Raw genomic sequence first — 18,510 nt, forward strand, 5'->3', positions numbered from 1 at the left:
CGTAGAATAAATTAGATCACTTTCCTTATTCAAGATGCTGGTATCTATATTTTGTCCTCATTAACCCTTTTTCCATTGTAATTAATATAAGCTGCTAAATTCGTTTTCAAAAACGTTTTTATTGTTTATTTTTGATAGAGAGCAAGAGCGAGAGAGAGAGAGAGTGCGCGTGCATGCAGGAGAGGCAGAGAGAGAGGGAGACACAGAATCTGAAGCAGGCTCCAGGCTCTGAGCTGTCAGTGCAGAGCCCAGCATGGGGCTTGAACTCATGAACCATGAGATCATGACCTGAGCCAAAGTTGGACACTCAATGGACCGAGTCACCCAGGCACCCCGCTAAATTCATATATAGTCCAGGATGGTGGCAATCATTGCTTCCCTTACTAATAATTCTAAATTACTCTGTACTCACTGCTCAGTAAGGAGGAATGAAAAGATAGCAGGCCCCGACCGGACCTTGAGACACTTCTAGGCCATGGAAGTGGTAGGATGCCTGGGTACTTTGTGTAAAACTAGCAACGCACACAGGCTCTGCCTCCACTATAGCATGCTGGTGAAAGGTAGTTTTAAATTTCCCATGGTACTTATTGATCTTTTTCTGAGTCATATGGGCTTATTGTAGAAAATGTGGAATGTACAGGAGTGTAACGAGGAACTAGAACTCGCCTGTGATCCCTTTGCCTTGAGAGAACCCGTTTGCTCCATGTACTGTTTTGGTTTTCTATCCCAAAGAACTGCGCACATTTTCTAGACACCAGCAGTTCTAGACAACTCATCTCCCTGATAACCAGTTGTTATGTTACCAGTGAAATGCTTCTGATATTTTATTTTTGGTCTCTTTTCACAGCCTGAAGCAGCCTGCCACCCTGCCATTTTCAGAATTATTGATGAGATGTTCAGGTAAATGGTGTGCTCTTCTGCTAATAATTGTCCTAGAAATGCGCAGTTTCCAAATATGATTTAAAAAAATTGTGGTCATCTCTGACTATACCATGGGGAAGTTAGTTTCTGATTTTGAGAGCCCATTACCAATTACCCCTCCAAGCTATTTGGTAAAATCCAAGTGCCAGTTTATATTTAAAAGCCAGTGCCTAAGAGTTAAGATAACTTTCTTTTTTTTTTTAACCATTTAAAATTCTAATAATGGTAGAAAGGCAGAATTGAGTTAGATATTAAATAATTAAATAATCCTGTAGGATTTTTCTCAGCTCAGAATAAAATGTAGCAGTGTACTCCCTTCACCACATGAGGGCTGACCAATCTTTTTAAAAGATTTTACTGCTAAGGAAAACCAAAAGAAATAAATAAGCAAGGCTATTCTTAAGAGAGCTCGTCTGAAAGGCAAAGTCAACTATGCATGTTATCCTCCAACACATTAATTTTGCAAATGTGAGTACTTCTTGGGAAGTACGTTGGATTTACAGATGATGAGAGAGGAGAGCCCAGTGGATACCATGGCCAGCAGTTCGTGGGTGCTTGTTACCCAGGGAGGGTTTCTGTCCCCTTTCTTGGGTGCTGGGGAAACCCTGGTACCCCCTTCCCCACCCATCCCTTTTCCCATTCACCAGTAGAGGCTCCAGGGCAGAGTAACCCTGGGGAAAGGAATTTTTACAACAGCAAGTAACCCAGCTCTTGAGTTGGTCTTGAAACATAGCAACTTAAACCTAAGAGCATACAAATAAGTCAGAATGCTGTGTTTAATTTAAAGCTAAGCAAGGTTTGAGTTGATTTCTTTTTGTTTCAGCATAAAGTTGTATGAAAATGTACGGAAGCCAATCCAGGTACACACAATTCTTCCACCGATTTACTGGGTGGATTTGAGACCAGCAGTGTACCCACTTGGGCAGTTCTTTTCCACTTGAAAAAGTAAAAGGTCTGTTGATTTTGCATGCCTGGGCATACAGTGTACAAATACTCCTAGAGAGCTCTCAGGCCTAGATGGAAGGGACATGAGGTGCTTCATAATTTAAAAACCAAGCAAGGAAGTTTTGCAGATTGCTATTTTAAAGAAAGTATTTCAGAAAGGAGTGACATACAAGGACTGAAATCTAATGAGTTAGGATACTGCAGAAGCTTATGGCACAAAAAGAATGTTTCCAGTCTTCCCTTTTATAGTTCAGGCTCACATGTTTGCCAAATTAATCATTAAATGTGTTGTAATCTGGCTTTGCCTTGCTCAGGTATGCTCTCCTGGAAACTGACGGAGCCCCGGAAGTCCTAGCCGCCATTCAAGTTTTTACATGGCGCTTTGTGGACGCTCTGGAAAAACAAAACAAGCAGGTTTGTTGTGTTACGTATGTTAGTCATTCCCCCCAAAGGAAAAGAAAAAGGCGGGGTTCTGTTAAGAGTATCTGGCTAATCACCAGAAAGGAGCGCTTTATTTTTAGTGCTTTTGATAGACTTTTGCTTATGAAGAAACTTCCAAATGAATGTCCCAGTAAAGGTAAAACCATTTTAACTGAAAATAAATCAGGATTGTTTCTGTCTGCCCTGTGCCCTGGTCCCCAGAAGGATTTATCCACTGTTGTGTAAGAAAACTGGCATGCCAGCATGTGCCGCCCTGGAGGCCTCACTCTCTGGGGCCTGTGCTGTGTGCCGTGTGCCCAGGGCAGCCGTAGGTGTTCTGCAGTGTGTGTGGCGTGTGCTGAGAAGGAAGTGCCACAGAGCGCTGCTGGACAGTCTTAATCATCAGAGTCGCCCTGCCCGGGAGAGACCCAAATGTGAACTGGGTTCCGGGGAGAAAGGAGCCAGTGAGAGTGATGAGAGATTCGAATCATTACAGAGACGCAGCTAGGAATGACAGTGACACAGTAAGAAGCCCGGCGTGGGGGCTGCAGGATGACATGTGCTGCAGATCCCCACCAGCAGAGGCCAGGCAACTGCTGCCAAGGGCCAGTGACCTACGAGAGGGACCCTGTGAAACAGGAGCGTTTGTACCAGAGCTTTCCCTTTGGGACATCTTCACTGACCTGTACTGTGTGTGGTGCTTTGTGGGTTCCTGTGCCGGGTCCACCGCAGCTTCCCAGGAGGTGGGCCACTGTCCCCTCGTGAGGCTTTTCATAGCCTCACGGAGGAGAGCAGGGCCGCGCGATGCTCAGCCCTGCTGCAGCCCCCACACCCCTCCACCGAAGAAGCCTCTCGGGTTTTAGCAGACATTCTGATTTTTAAGACAATCATAAATATTATTGATTTTCTCCCATCCTTTTTCCCCAGGGAGGTTAACTAGACTATAGCAACTGCATTTCAATACCCAGCCTGGAATTCGGGAGGAGAACTCTGCTGAAAGGCACTAGTTGGCCTTCACACCTATTTTGAGGCATAACTATAAACATCTTTTATCCTTTCTTGTACACTCTCTGTACTCCCGGCTAGTAACCAACCTCTAGAAAACCTGCCCCTCTGAGTCCTGGACACACCTAGGCTGGGGCAGAAGACACTGGTTAGCTTAAGGGTGTTTCTCTTATCGCCTTGCTCCTGACTGTTGGCTTTGGGCACTGTGGATTTGGAGTGGAGTTACAGTTGCTTTTAATTAATTTATTAAAATTCTTTTCTTTTTAATGTTTACTTATTTATTTTGAGAGAGAAGGGAGTACAAGTGCAAGCAGGGGAATGGGTAGGGGCAGAGAGAGAGGGAAGAGAGCTATTAAGATACACTCTCTTAGCAGCATTCAAATATGTGGCACAGTCTTATTAACTGTACACTATGCTGCACATTACAGCCCCAAGACTTACTTATTTTTTAACTGGAAGTTTAGGGGCACTTGGCTGGCTCAGTCAATTAAGCATCCCACTTCGGCTCAGGTCATGATCTCATAGTTTGTGGGTTCGAGCCCTGCGTCAGGCTCTCTGCTGACGGCTAGCTTGGAGCCTGGAGCCTGCTTCGGATTCTGTGTCTCCCTCTCTCCCTGACCCTCCCCTGCTCGTGCTGTCTTTGTTTCTCAAAAATAAATAAAAAACATTAAAAAAATTTAACTGGAATTTTATACCTTTTGATCACCTTCACCCATTTCGCCCACTTCCCAGCCTGCCTCTGGCAACCACCAATCTGTTCTCTGTATCTGTGAGCTCCAGTGGTGTTTTGCTTTGTTTTGTTTTTTTGATTCTATGTATAAGTGAGATTATATGGTATTTATCTTTCTCTGTCTGACTTATTTCCTTTAGCATAATGCCCTCAAGTTTTATCCATGTTGTTGCAAATGGCAAGATAGTACTATTTTTTTTTATGGCTGAATAAATAGTCCATTGTATAGAACACAGAGAGAGAAGAAAAGAGAGAATCCCAAACAGGTTAAGCACCGTCAGCACAGAGCCATACACAGAGCTCAATCCCATGAACAGTGAGATCATGACCTCAGCCAAAGTCGAGTCGAATACTCAACTGACTGAGCCACCCAGGCGCCCCATGCAGAAGTTTAGTTTGATGTAATTCACTTACTTAGTTTTGTGTTTGTTCCCTTTGTTTTTATGGAGTCAGAACCAGAAGTCATTGCCAAGACCATTGTTGAGGAACTTACCACCTGTGTTTTCTTCTAAGGAGTTTTATGATTCCAGGTCTTAATATTCTAGTTTCTAATCCATTTTGAGTTTATTTTTTGTATGTTGTTAAGATAGTGGTCCAGTTTCATTCACTTGCATGTGGCAGTCTAGTGTTCCCAGCACCATTTATTAAAGAGACTGTCCTTTCCCCTTTGTATATTCTTGGCTCCTTGACCATATATGTATGGGTTTATTTCTGGCCTCTCTATTCTGTTCTGTTGATCTGTGGGTCTGTTTTCATACCAGTACTGTACTGTTTTGATTACTGTAGGTTTGTAATAAAGTTTGAAATCAAAGAGTATGCTGACTCCAGCTTTGTTCTTCTTTCTCAAGATTGCTTTGGCTAGTAAAGGTCTTCTGTGGTTCTATACAATTTTACGATTATTTGCTCTGTTGTTTCTCTTTTCTTTTCTCTTTTCCTCCTCTCCCCTCCCCTCTCTTGCTTTTCATTTAGAGTATTACCCTGCTCAAGCTCAATGGGTTTGGTGGTGTGGAGAGACACACACTGAGTACCAGTGGCAATCAGGGCAGGGATCAAAATAAAAAGAATTCATTGCCCTGATGTTGGGCTCAGAATAAAAGGGCAATAACCTCTTACCTTTGCACAGGGCTTCATTTACATCTATTATGTCACTTCTCTTCCTAGGACTGTGCCTGATTGTCTACATTTTTCATTGATGGCCTTTTCTCATCACTGATCTTCTAACCTCTCGAGTGTTCATTTTTATATTAATCATAATCCTTGATGCATAACACCCTCTATCCTGTGTGATCCATGCATAATGCTCTTTCTTTTCTGTGTTTTATTCATTCATTCATTCATTCATTCATATACTTACTCTTAATAAAGTGAATATGAACCAATATACAAACAAGACCTGGACTGGTAATAACAACTTGATATGTATCATGTAGCCCACCTCTGTCTTACCCACCTTTCTCCCCCACTGTAGCCATATATATTTTGAATTTATGTCTGTCATTCCTTTGCTTTTTCTGAAAATAGTATGATCACATATATATGATTTCCCAAACCACGCTTTCTTTGCTTTTTCGTACTTGAGAAAACAAACAAACAAGAGTGTACTATACGCAGTCTTTTGAACCTTGCATTTTCCACTCCCGGTGATTGCTCTGTGTTGTGTGTGGCGATGGTAGGGTACTGCCACATGGTGCTCTGTTGGGAAAGTGGTGGTAGCATCTGGGTTGTTTCCAGATCTTGTTTCCTTTTAGAAACAGTGTTCTCTGAACATTCTGGGATACATTTAGGAGCGGAAGTGCTGGTAATCAGGTGTGCGAAGGTTCAGCTGCTGTAGATGCCGCCAAATTGTTTTCAGATGTGGTTGTGCCAGTTTATACCCCTCCCAGCAGCTTATGAGAAATTCCCTTCATCCACGCTCTTGCCCACTGTCAGGAATGTTTATCTTCAGCCCTTCTCATTCTCTTTTTATCCCTTCCTCCCTAGCGTTGTGTTTGGCGAGCACAGTGCAGCTCCGTCAGTGTGCCCAGTTGGACTAGTGTTGCCACGACAAACCACTTTTTCTAAACTTGCGAAATGACTCAGAACAAACAGCAAATCACTTCAGGTCCTGGTTCCAGAAGTAGTGGAGTTTGATAATATATTAGACTAAATTTCCTAATAAAATTATAAAGTCCGAGCAACATATATTTAAAATCTATTTGAAGGTACTAGAGAGCAACCAAAAAAGCAGATGGAAACTGGAGGACATTTAAGCCTTGAGAAAGGAAACCACACTGGGGTCTCTGGTAACTGTCTCCTTAGGTCTCTCGTGTGAGGAGTGAGAGGGGTTGTGTGGGGCTGGGGTCCCCAGAATTGAAGGCACAATCTGATCAACTTGAGGTGTCAACAGACAGGGCTGTGAGCTGCTGGAAGAACAAAACAAAACAAACCAACACCAAAAGAGAGACTTAAACGCAAACATACAAGTATGTTAATTACAAAAATTAAATAAAAATTAGCTAAATATGCTAGTAAAAAGATGCAAATGTCAGTTTAGATAAAAAACCAAGATCCAGCTATATGTTGCTTTTAAGAGACTCAATCTAACAATAAAGACGCAGATATATTAAAAGAAAGGAGTAATAGGTTATGCAAATAATAAACTGGAACGGCACTGCTAGCAGCAGATGGCAGAGACCTCACAGCAAGGAGTGTGACCAGAGATAAAGGGGGTCATTTTCTAATGCCATAGAATGGTCAGGTCATCAGGAAAAATACCAATCAACGATGGATATATGCTTAAAACAGAGTTCCAAAAACACATGAAGCAAAAATTAACAGAACTAAGAAGAGAAAGACAAATGCACAGTGACATATAAAATACTTAGAAGTAAATTTAACTGGGGTGCGCCTGGGTGGCTCAGTCAGTTGAGCGTCTGACTTCGGCTCAGATCATGATCTCACAGTCGGTGAGTCCGAGCCCCGCATTGGGCTCTGTGCTGACAGCTCAGGGCCTGGAGCCTGCTTCAGATTCTGTGCCTTCCTCTCTCCCTCTGTCTTTCCCCACTTGCACTCTCTCAAAATAAATAAACTTAAAAAAAAAAAAAGTAAATTTAACAACAGATGTATAAGACCTTTACACTGCAAACTATTAAGCATTGCTTAAAGAAACTTGAATATGTGAAGAGAGAACCCATATAATTCCAGAACAACAAAACAATTTTTAAAAACAAATGCAAAAAAAGAAAAAAGAAAAAGAAAAAAAATCAGAGGACTCACAGTACCTGATTTCAAAACTTTAAGCTACAAGACAGTGAGGTATTATCAAAAGGATAGAATGGTGGAATCAAAAAGTCCAAAGAAATATATCCATATAATCCCTATAGTGTGTGTGTGTGTGTGTGTGTGTGTGTGTGTAGTAAATTGATCTTTGACAGAGACACCAAGGCAATTCAGTAGGGAAAGGAAAGTTTTGAACAGTTGTGCTGAAACAGCTAGATATCTAAATGGGGAAAAAAACAAACCTCTAACTAACAAACACAAAAATTAATTTGACGTGGATCATGGACTTCAGTGTAAATGCTAAAGCTATAAAGCTCCTAGAAGAAAACATAGGGGAAGTATGTGTTTTATATTGCGACAATCTAAGATTCCTTTTTTAAAAATTTTTGTTAATTTGTTTATGTCTTTATTTTGAGAGACAGAGACAGAGAATGAGCAGGGGAAAGGCAGAGAGGGAGACACAGACTCTGAAGCAGGCTCCAGGCTCTGAGCTGTCAGCACAGAGCCAGACACAGGGCTCGAACCCACAGACTGTGAGATCATGACCTGAGCCAAAGTCACGCTCAACCGACTGAGCCACCCAGGCGCCCCTGGAACAATCTAAGATTTCTTAGGAGGGATGCAAAAGAGCACAAACCATACCAAAAAATGGGTAAATTATAGATTTCATCAGAATAAAAATCTTCTATTCTCTGATAGACATTGTTCAGAAAGTGAAGAAGTAAGCCACTAACTGGGAGAAATTATTTTCTTTTTTTTTAATGTTTTATTCAATTTTTGAGAGAGTGCAAGTTGGGGAGGGGCAGCAAGAGGGGGATGGAGGATCTGAAGAGGCTCTGCACTGACAGGCTGATGGTAGTGAGCCTGATGTGGGGCTCAAACTCACTAACTCTGCGATCACGGACAGTCAACTGACTGAGCCACCCAGGCTCCCCAAGGAATTGTTTCCAGTACATATATTTGACAGAGAATTTGTGTCCAGAATAAAGATCTCTTAGGCCCTACGAAACATCCCAGTTTTTTTTAATGGACAAAAAAAGATGAGTATAAACTTCAAAAAATGCATAAAATTGGCAATAAACATGTGAAAATTGTTCTATGTCATTTGCCATCAAAAAATGCATAGTAAACCCATAAAGTTGTGATGTTTCATACTCACTGGAATGGCTGAAATTAGTAAGATTGAAAATATCAAATGTTTGCAAGTATGTGGAGCAACTGGAGTTCTCATAAGCTGTGGGTGGGAGTGTGAGGTGGTACATCATTCTGGAAAACTGCACGGCAGTTTCTTGTAAAGTTTAAACAGGTGTCTACTCCATGATCCAATGATTCCATTCCTGTGGTTTTACCCAAGAAAAAGCACATGTCTGCAAAAAGACATAAATATAAATGTTAATTTGCAGCTTTATTCATAATAGCCCCAAACTGGAAACAACCCAAATACCTATCAATAGGAGAATGAATAAACATTATGGTATATTCATACAATGATTATGTCAACAATAAAAAAAGAATGAACTATTTATGCACACTATCAAGGATGAATCTCAAGAAAAAAAAAGAAAGAATGAGCCAAACCAGAAACAAAAGAATACATACTCTATGATTCTATTCATAAGAAATCCAAGAATAAGCAAAACAAATCTCTTTTGTGGAAATCAAGTGTTGATTGCCAGGGAGTGGTGGAAGCACAAAGGAATTTTGGGGGGTGATAAAAATGTTCTCTGTTTTGACTGGGGTGATGGTCACATGGATTTACAAATTTACCAAAACTCATCAAATCTTGTGCGCTTCACTGTTTCTAGATTTTCCCTCAATTTCTTATAAAGTACTTCAAAGCCTCTGTTCCTTCTAAAGGCATAAATAACTATAGCACTTTGCCCCTCAAAGTATAGCGAGCACCATTGTTGTTTCATGCTTGTTTTTGTTATTAAAATTGTGCTGGAATATCTAATGTCTCACAGCCGCCTTGGAAACTCTCACTTAAATAGATTTATGTGCATAATCTGGTTCAGTTGAGGTAAAAACCTGCTGTGAAGACATCAGGAGCATAACTCTTTTTTTTCTTAAGCTCCAGAAGGTAACTTTAAAAAGGTTCATTTTTCTAGAACATATTTACAAGGTTATTGGGGAAAATTTTTTTTTAAATAAGTGTTTAAGAAAACATTCTGACCATGTTAGTACTAGTTGGTCTTTTGAGGGCAGATGATGTAAGATTTTGTTTTTTCTTAATACCCCTTCCAACCCTAACATTCATATGGTTTTGAATTATTGTAGCTGAAGTTTACACTCAAGACCTACTTTCCTTATGCTTCTCCATCTCTTGTTATGGTGCTGCTTCAACACCCGAAAGGTATGTGAAAGTTGATTCTGCCAATATTAAAATAATTTCTGAGGAAGAAGGCTGACAAATCATAACCCTTCCCTACTAGTTCCTTATCTGTAAAACAAGAGAGATGGAATCGGTCATCTCTAACATCCTTTTAATATCTTAGGGTCTCACATTCTGTGGGATTTTGATATGAGAATTTGCTAGACTTCCCAGTTACGATCACTTACCAAAAGAAAGAAAAAAAATGTCCTCTTGGTAGGTTTTGATAGCCTGCTTGGGATAAGCCAGGCTGCTGCTGGTGCCGGCCAGACCCACCTGAATGCCAGGAACAGGCTAAGACTTGGCTGAGGTAGGGTAGAACAGTACATTTATTTGTATTTCATTCTTTCCACTCTGTGCCCTTTGTTGCAGAAGAAAAGATAAAATGAACCAAGCCAAGGAAATTTAGGGGAAATTTCTCCTAACCAAGCCAAGGGAAAAAGACTCTTGAAAGAATTCAGTAAGTGTATTAGATCATGGCCTTCTCTGGTCTCATTTGCCAGCCTTCCATTGGCCTCATCCAGTTGGGAAAGTGATGATTCCATCTTTAATCCAACTGGCATTGGTCTGTTAGCATGTCTGAGAACTTGTGTTTAGGAAACACTTCAGGCATAGAGAATAAATGTGTCCTTCCCCTTCCACTAAAGCCTAGAATCTGAAGGAAAGGCAGGACTGACAGCACAGGCTCTGTGGCAGAGAAGAAGGCATTTTAACTGTCTTTGGAAGGAAAGAAAAGAGGAAAGAGGGAAAGAGCTAGTAATATTTCCTATGTTATGCTATTTTTGCTTGCGTATTTTCTGAGTAGATTGATTCATTTGAGGAAAGTAGATGAGTTCAAGTTTCAGAGCATTTTACAAAATCCAAATTCCTTTTCCTTTTTCTTCCTTTCTTTCTTTCTTTCTTTCTTTCTTTCTTTCTTTCTTTCTTTCTTTCTTTCTTTCTTTCTTTCAGAGAGAGAGAACAAGCAGGGAGAAGGGCAGAGAGAGAGAATCTTAAGCAGGTTCTACGCTTCAGCTCAGAGCCCAATGTGGGGCTCCATCCCATGACCCTGCAATCATGACCTGAGCTAAAATCAAGAGTTGGACACTCAACTGACCGAGCCACTCAAGCACTCCTCCTCCTCGTTTTTCTAAAAGATGTAGCATGACCCATCTGACTGACACTGTCCTCTCAGATGCTAGTGGTGGTGGTGAGGCTGCTGGACCTCTGGTCAACAGTTTTGTGAAATTTAACCTGTGGGAACACAGTGGGAAAACTTTGATAACAAATTTCTTTTTCTAGAGGAAAAAGGTCAGATTAGAGAAGCCTGAGGTCAGCCTATGTGAGAAGCTGAATGAACTCCAGAAATAATATTGGAGTTGTTACTTTGTAGGCTGGGAAATCTATAAACATAAGACTAAGGTGGTACCTTGGGCTTCCATGGAAGTCAGCCATTTACCTTTTCCTTTGTTTGACATTCTTAGATTTGTGTCCAAAAATAAATAAGTAAATTTAAGCTGAGGTTGCTCCTATGCTACTTTTCAGCATATTCCTTTTGGGAAAAAAAAATGAATGTTTCATTCACAGATCGAAGTATTTGTGAAGTATTTGAAGCATAGTAGAATCTTCTATTCATCAGAAATTGATTTTGTGCCCACTGTAGAGTTATGTGGAGTATAAAAGATCACTTACGAGTCCTGACTATCTAAGAGCTACAAGTAGAGGGGATATAAAATAAGTTTCTAAATAATTAATACAAAGAAGAAAATGAAAAATGCCTCTAAAGGCTACAAATCAAGAGTAATGGGCATTCAGAGGAGGAAAAGAGAATGTATGATCCTTTCATCTATAACATTTGTGGGGTAGGAACAGTGGCTACCTGATCACTTATATTATCTTTTCATGTATTTAATTACAGACTTTGTCACTGTATGGATATGTGGTAACTTTTTCAGATGTTATTTAGAACTTTGGATACATATCTAAAACCTTGGGATAATTATGAAACCAGAAAAACTAACTCAAGAAAAGACATTTGTTCACATGATACCCATGTATTATTTTTCTGGCCCATTCTTCCCTATACACCTGTGATCATATTCCAGATTCATCACAATCATAGAAAAACAATTGAACAGCCTATTGTTCCTTGTTGACTTTTGTTACCATCTCCATGTACTTTGAAATCACAAATTGTCAGCGATAAGGAGTGGGCGGTTGGGTAGAAAAGAAAAACCTGGGGTATCTGCAACATAACATTTTAAGTCCTAGCGGGGTGCTGCTTATGGAGTCTGTCTGCTTCTGTGTACCTGAGTTAAAGAGCCTTTTAAGTTTAGTTCTGTGTAACACTGAGGATCTTTCCAGGCCTAAGGGATGGATATTGGCAGGAGACCAGCGGTATGGGTCCCATGGACCAGGAAAAATACAGCCTTTTTCCAAAGCTCTTTTGGTCTTAGCTGCAGATGATCCTATAGGTTTGACCTTTCTTCCCCTCCCTCTGGTCTCTCCACCCACAGATATCCCACAAGAACTGTGGCACCAGCCACTGAAACATATTTCTGAAATGCTCAGAGAAATTGTTGAAGACCAGACTCACCGGTAAGCAAATCCTAATGACTTGTAAGTCTGCCTCACAGTGGTTTCTCTGGATCCTTGTCTTCAGTTTGAGCAGGGCCAGGGGAAGGCGTTACTGGCCTATGACCGTGCCCAAATAGGCAAGCACCTGGCTGAATGAGAAATGGGGGAAGCATATAGCTGCACATGTCACTGTGACCGCTCAGAATCAATAGTAAATCAATATGTGAGTCAATCAATATGTAAATACCTTGTATAGAAACTGTCCTGAGTAGTCTCCGCTGTTGGATTTTGAGATGTACAAGCACACCAAGAAGGAGCGTAGACCCTGGGACAAACAGCAGAGCCCGTGTGCTGCCCCCACCCCAGCCATGCCGGAGAAGGACGGTGCTCTCTGGGCCCCTTGGGCTTCTCCCTTCCTCTGTGCTCTTTAGGGAAGGAGATTCTAAACTTCTGCATGGTGGGATAAAATGTCCCTTTTTCCTCATCTTTTAATAAATATTTGTCTAAAATTAGAATATCTCTTCTAACAAATTCGTTTCTAACATGATATTAAGTACCCTCTCATGCAGTATTTTCCTAAGAGCTTTTTACTAAGTTCTTTGTGACCTAATACCCTGAAGCTTCCTCTTGATTTACTTTTTTTCAGAGTACAAACATTTTATTCGTTGTCTGTACTAACTTACTAAGACTATCTTTATTTGTTCCTTTTGCCACTATTCTGAAATTCTCTGTAATCTGCTCGCTGAGCCATCACATACTGCAGTTGGTGCTCCTTCTGTTCATGACCACTGATGCATGCTTGGTGCCGGTTACTCACCACCCCCCCCTCAAGATTCTTACCAATAAAGGAGACAAAAAGAACTGGCAGCCAAGTGGGGTTCAGAGTATCGGCCACGGTCATGGCCTGTAACACCTGTCAGTCCCATGTGAATTCTTTCAGGTTGTCTCTGGTGAAGAGCAGGACCTCAGTGCAAAGCCTCATGGGACTCCTACCTAACTTAGATCCGCCTTAACTAGATTTTCGGGTCCACCTGCAGAGAGGGGTCAGTGAGCAGGTTCTGGTGGTTTCTCAGCCAGCCACTGGGACTGCTTCACAGACTCGGTAACTGATAGAGATAGAAAAGAGAAAGAAGGACCAGGCCCATTTCTGCAAGACAGGCCATGGAGCCCCTATCCAGGGAGCATGAGAGAGACCTGCTGCTCAACTTATAGTGAGGTCTTTAGGGAAGATACCCTGTGGAGCCCACTCCTGGCTTTGGAGCATCATAACCCAGCCGACCGCTGATTCGGCCCACAGAGCACCAGCTCTCCCTCTTATGGGACAAGTAAGATTAATACTCACTCCCCTTTTTTTTCTCTCCACTGTTCCACAAGCTAGATTTCAAAATGTTTAATCATTTGCTCTCAGAACAGATAGAGCAGACCCAGATCCAACTAAGAGGGGCCCAGAACTCTCCTGTTCCAGGAACCTCCCCGGTTCAGAAGAGAAGTTCTGATCTTAGGCCAGTCCCATTCCATTTTCTCCAGGGGAGATGTTAAGCTGCTGACACTGTCACTATGCAAATTGATGGGTCCTTTCCTTGAGCAGAGTCTATCTTTTAAACAGCATGTCTCTCCATTCCCAGCATAGCAAAAGGCTTCACACAAAAGCTTCTAGCTTTTCAGCTGGGACACACACATAACAGGAAAGAATATACAGTATGCAGCCCATTCAAAGTTCATCATTGCCAAAATACTGACCAGAACCTTGTGTTTTGTCAGAAAGGAAATAGCACATGTTTGTGTCTGCATCCCTTCTCTCGTCTCCATCTGGACCCCAAGGAGCTCCCTCATTTCTTGCGCTGGAGCTACCTGGGTGGCTGCCTCAGGGCTGGGAGGCCCCTCTCCATAGCAGCCTGGCTCTCTGCAGACCGTAGGCCTTGCAGAAAGCAGAGGGGGCCTGCAGGTTCTCATCGTGTAGCATTCCTGTTGGTCATGGGCCCAGAGCTTTCTTTGTCAAAGTCCTGTACCCACTCATGGTCCTTGGATGTAAAGATTTAAGTGCCAAAATCCTCAGGGCACATGGGGTTTTGAAAGACCTGCCTTTGAAGGCCCTATGATGAGTTCAGTGTGGCATTGTAAGCTTGTTTTTTTGAATCTAACTTGTGTTTCTTGCAAGATGTACCTCAGTGGATAAGAACAATTTAAGCCAACCATTTGCAGACATTACAGCTGCTTTAAGAACCAAAAAGAGAAAGAAGTCAAGTTGCCCGGCTGCCATGTGTTTTGGTTCTGTTCCAGGTCCTACGGAGACCCCTTTGAGTGCTGGTTTTTGTTCATTCACTTTGGAGGATGGGCTGACATCGCGGCTGAGCGGCTAGTGATGTCAGAAGCTGAACCCCCCGAAGCCCTGCTGTGGCTCTTGGCGTTCAGCCACGGCCCACGTGACGGGAGTCAGCAGCGAGCACAGACCATGGTGGGTGGCAGGACCGGCTGTGTGTGGTGCTCTGGGTTCATCTCTTGGGATCAGAAAAGTGCTGCAGGAAGGGCCTGGGTGGGTTTGGCTTCCACTGCCCCTCAGGCACCTATGCACCGGGTGTTCACTGCTCACGTGTGGTGGCATGTACATGTCCACCCAGATGAGTGAGTGCATGCATGCTAGGTTTGTGGTTGGAGACGTCTTCTTGCCTCACAGAGTTGACTAGAGATGGGAAACTGCCACTCTGCTTTCTGGGAAGCACCAAGGAGATGAGACATAGCCCTTCTGTCCCCTAGACTGTTTTCTCTGTTCTTGCTCAGCTGCCACGAATGCTTTTGTTTACAGTCGGCCCTGGCCCAGGGGCCAAGTCCTCTAGCATTTGCCGTACAGAATCTGACTGCTCCTCTGAGGAGCACTTCCTCTCTCTGATCAGCAGCCTGGTCCTGTCTGCTTCCGTCCTGACTTACTGCTTTCTTGGATCAGACAACAAATCCTCACATTACAGGCTTTGTTTAGCAATCTTACTAAAGAAATCTGATATTAACCCCTTAGCTTCTGAAAAAGGACTCGAGCATTCCCTAAATAATGGAGCAGCTAGTACAGGACTGGCTGTCTCTGGCAAAGAGAGGTGTTATTTTATGCAGTGTATAATGACTATAGGAAGCAGTGCTTTAATTAAATTCATTAATTAGCACTTCCCTTGCAAACATTTGCTGGTTTTTAAAACTTTAACTGCTAGCACTTTTTGCTAATTTTAATAATTAAAGGGAGCAGGTTTCTTTATGTAGAGAGCAGGGCTCCTATTTGCTTGATATTTTCTGTTGTTTGAAAAAAGTAGACTAGTACAGATATGTCTGTATATTTTTCTTATTTAAAGACTTGCATGGCATAGGGTGCCTGGGTGGCTCATTTGGTTAAGTGTCCAACTCTTGATTTTGGCTCAGGTCATGATCTCATAGTTTGTGAGTTCGAGCCCCATGTTGTCCTTGAAATTCTATGTCTCCATCTCTCTCTCTGCCCCTCACAAGCTCTCTCTGTCTCTCAAAAATGGTTAAACATTTTTAAAGATGAAGAAAGACTTGCATGGCAGAGGAAAGAAAGAATTTTAGATCTTAAAAAGTTGAAATTTGGTGATCATTTATTTTGGATCAAAAATAAATGTTTTAAAGAAATTATCATAATCCACATATATATCTGAGGATTCCTTTATGATTAAAAAGAAAGCTTTCTATCTCCCTTTTAAAATATCACATTAAACTAATTAAGAGAAATCCTAATTATGTTTTCATTATCTTATTTTTAATCATAATAGTTAAAATGTTTGTAGCACTAATGATTTCCAAAGCCCTGTTATATATGCTTTATATTTGATTCTTTCTAAGCTAAGTTGGTAGGTTATGTGTTAAATTCCCTAACAATCAGAATTGGACAGAGATTCACTTTTGAAAGGTAGAGAAATAAGTTGTCAAAAAAAAAAAAGTAATTTCTAGAAAGTTCTCCATTGGAATATCTAACACTTACCTTGGTCCTTTTTTTCCCCCTCCTTTTTTTACTCTGTGCATAGTTCTCACTGCAGAGGTGCGGTCGCATACTGGATAAGAATGGATTCGCTCACTCAGAGTAGTTTGGCGCCAGCATGTTCGCTTCCTTCTTAGCTATCCTGTCAGAGGGGCTATTGTCTTGTGATTGAAGACACAGTTCACATTTGTGAGCCTAAAGCCTCTTCCTCCTTGTGCCTAACCTGAGGCACTGGTGTGTGTGACATCCTGGGGAGCAAGTGGGCACAGTTTTCCTAGTTTAGCAGTATATACCTGTTTCTCTCCTGGGTTTTGTGAACTTTAATTCCTTTGATGGTCTGTTGAGTGCCTTGAGAAACAAACTGTGAGCTGCCTTTGAACGCGTGTTTAGTGGGAGACCTGAATGAGCCTGCCACCATCTGTGTCCTTTCCTCAAAGGGTGTCATGAAATCCTGGTTAATCGCTCAGCCTGACAGCGCACTGCGGGCCGTCCTCCACTGGTCATCCTTGAGGTTCAGTGGTGGGGGCGCAAGGGCTTTCGCTGTTCAAGACACATCCCTCTCTCTCTGCAGACCCTGTTTGCAGCCAGCCAGTGTTCATCTGCTTCTGCTAACTTTGAATTTGATAGTAATAAAAACACAAAGTGCCTGTGTTTGAATACCCATGAGAATTAAGCCAGGGTTCATACTCTGACTTTGTCATTCCAGTTCTAGGAATTATCCTAGGGAAGTAATTAGAGATCCACACAAAGATTTATATATAAGAATATCATTACAGCATTGTTGTAATTGCAGATGTTAGAAGTGGCCTAAACTTTCAATGGTGAGGAACTGACTAAATAAAGTGTGACATGTTCTAACCATGGACTAACATTCTGCCATGAAAAATCATGTTCTCAAAGACTGTATGCCTTAGAGACGTGCAATTACTTACAGTGTATTGTGAGCAAACATGGTGCCTAGCGAGCGCTAGGTTCACAGGCCTGGGAAGCAGAGAAGGGTGTGAACCTGGTCTCACCCGTCTCCCCTGGAGAAAATAAAGCAGGACCAGCCTGAGGTTAAGTGAGATCAGATCTTTCATTTGGATGGTGGAACTGCATCATACCTTTTTGTTCAAACTTTCTAGTGAACATATGTAAATTTTCATAATGCAGGATAAAAAAGAAATACTTAGAAAAGAAAGCTTATCTCTTTTACCTAAAAAAAATTAAAAAGCACTTAAAGTTTTGGCATATCAAGTGGAAGCTTATGGATGTGGAAGGCATTTGAAGGGAAAGATGGTCAGGAGGAAGACAACCAGTCTTAGGGAGTACTGAACAATGGTAGAAAACCAGATGCCAGTCAAAAAGAAAACAGATATGAAGGCATAGCTTCCTAAACCCTGACATTTTTGCAGACCATATGGATGGTAGGATGGTCTTGGGCTCTCATAGACACCATCGGATGAGGACAGGCTGGGCCCAGCTGACAGAGGAGGTGGTGAGAGAGTAGCCCTCTCCTATTGGAATGCCGCCATTCTCCGTGGAAGAGCCCCTTGGTGCAGTTTCTCACGGTCTTGGATTGTGGTCAGAATAGCTCACACAGCACTCCTACTGTACTGGAGTTTATGACAGACTTCATTGAATGAGGCCTTAACTTTCAGGGGGAAAAAAGACGACTCACACAAAATCCACACAATTGGTCATGGGAATTCTCAGAATAGGCCTATGTACTCTTTCAAAAATGATGGAACATAGCTGTTCATGAGTTCCAGGTGGCATTTTGGATCTATGGCTTTCATGTTTTCTTTGTTTTCCACGTCACAACTTGATGTACCATTCTTATAGCAAGCAGAAGTCTCAGCATGAAATAAGTACTTTTTATGCAAAAACAACCCACAGACCTATAACAATCACCATTATTATGTGGATTTCACAAACTTGTGACCTCTGCTTGAGCTTTAAACATGTATGAACACTGTCCCAGTGTCTGAAACAAAACAAATGTGTGTGTGTGTGTGTGTGTGTATGTGTGTGTGTGTTTCCTTCCCTCAGAGATAGCAAAAGGCAAACCTCATTCTTATCAGAACATTGGCTCAGTGGAGGTCCAGTTGCATGGGGCTTTAATTGATTTGTGGCTATGATAGAGAGTAAGTCTTCAAGGAGCCTTTTGTTCTTTTTCCCACAATATAAAAATCTGACTACATTATGCTGCAGATTTTTCTCTGTCTCTTTTCTTAGGGGGAAAAAAAAAGGTCAATTCCTGGCATGGTGCCTTGGCTGCTTAGCAAGACGAAAGAAAGTCAAGAAATTTCCATTACGCCCATTTGGGTTTGTGTGGAGCAGAGTGTA

At 41.8% G+C, this 18,510-nt stretch overlaps 1 protein-coding gene across 1 annotated transcript in view; it reads left to right on the forward strand.

Moving 5' to 3' along the window:
• The window catches only part of FANCC (FA complementation group C), a 265,605-nt gene that overhangs the window by 230,134 nt on the left and 16,961 nt on the right, over positions 1-18,510 (forward strand). Inside the window, exons 10-15 of the mRNA XM_029920949.1 lie at positions 848-900; positions 2,181-2,280; positions 9,557-9,632; positions 12,146-12,227; positions 14,487-14,661; positions 18,400-18,507. Coding sequence (XP_029776809.1) covers positions 848-900; positions 2,181-2,280; positions 9,557-9,632; positions 12,146-12,227; positions 14,487-14,661; positions 18,400-18,507 — 594 coding nt within the window. The remainder of the gene's footprint in view (positions 1-847; positions 901-2,180; positions 2,281-9,556; positions 9,633-12,145; positions 12,228-14,486; positions 14,662-18,399; positions 18,508-18,510) is intronic.

This window comes from Suricata suricatta, chromosome 13 (genome assembly GCF_006229205.1).
Source record: "Suricata suricatta isolate VVHF042 chromosome 13, meerkat_22Aug2017_6uvM2_HiC, whole genome shotgun sequence".
NCBI lineage: Eukaryota > Metazoa > Chordata > Mammalia > Carnivora > Herpestidae > Suricata > Suricata suricatta.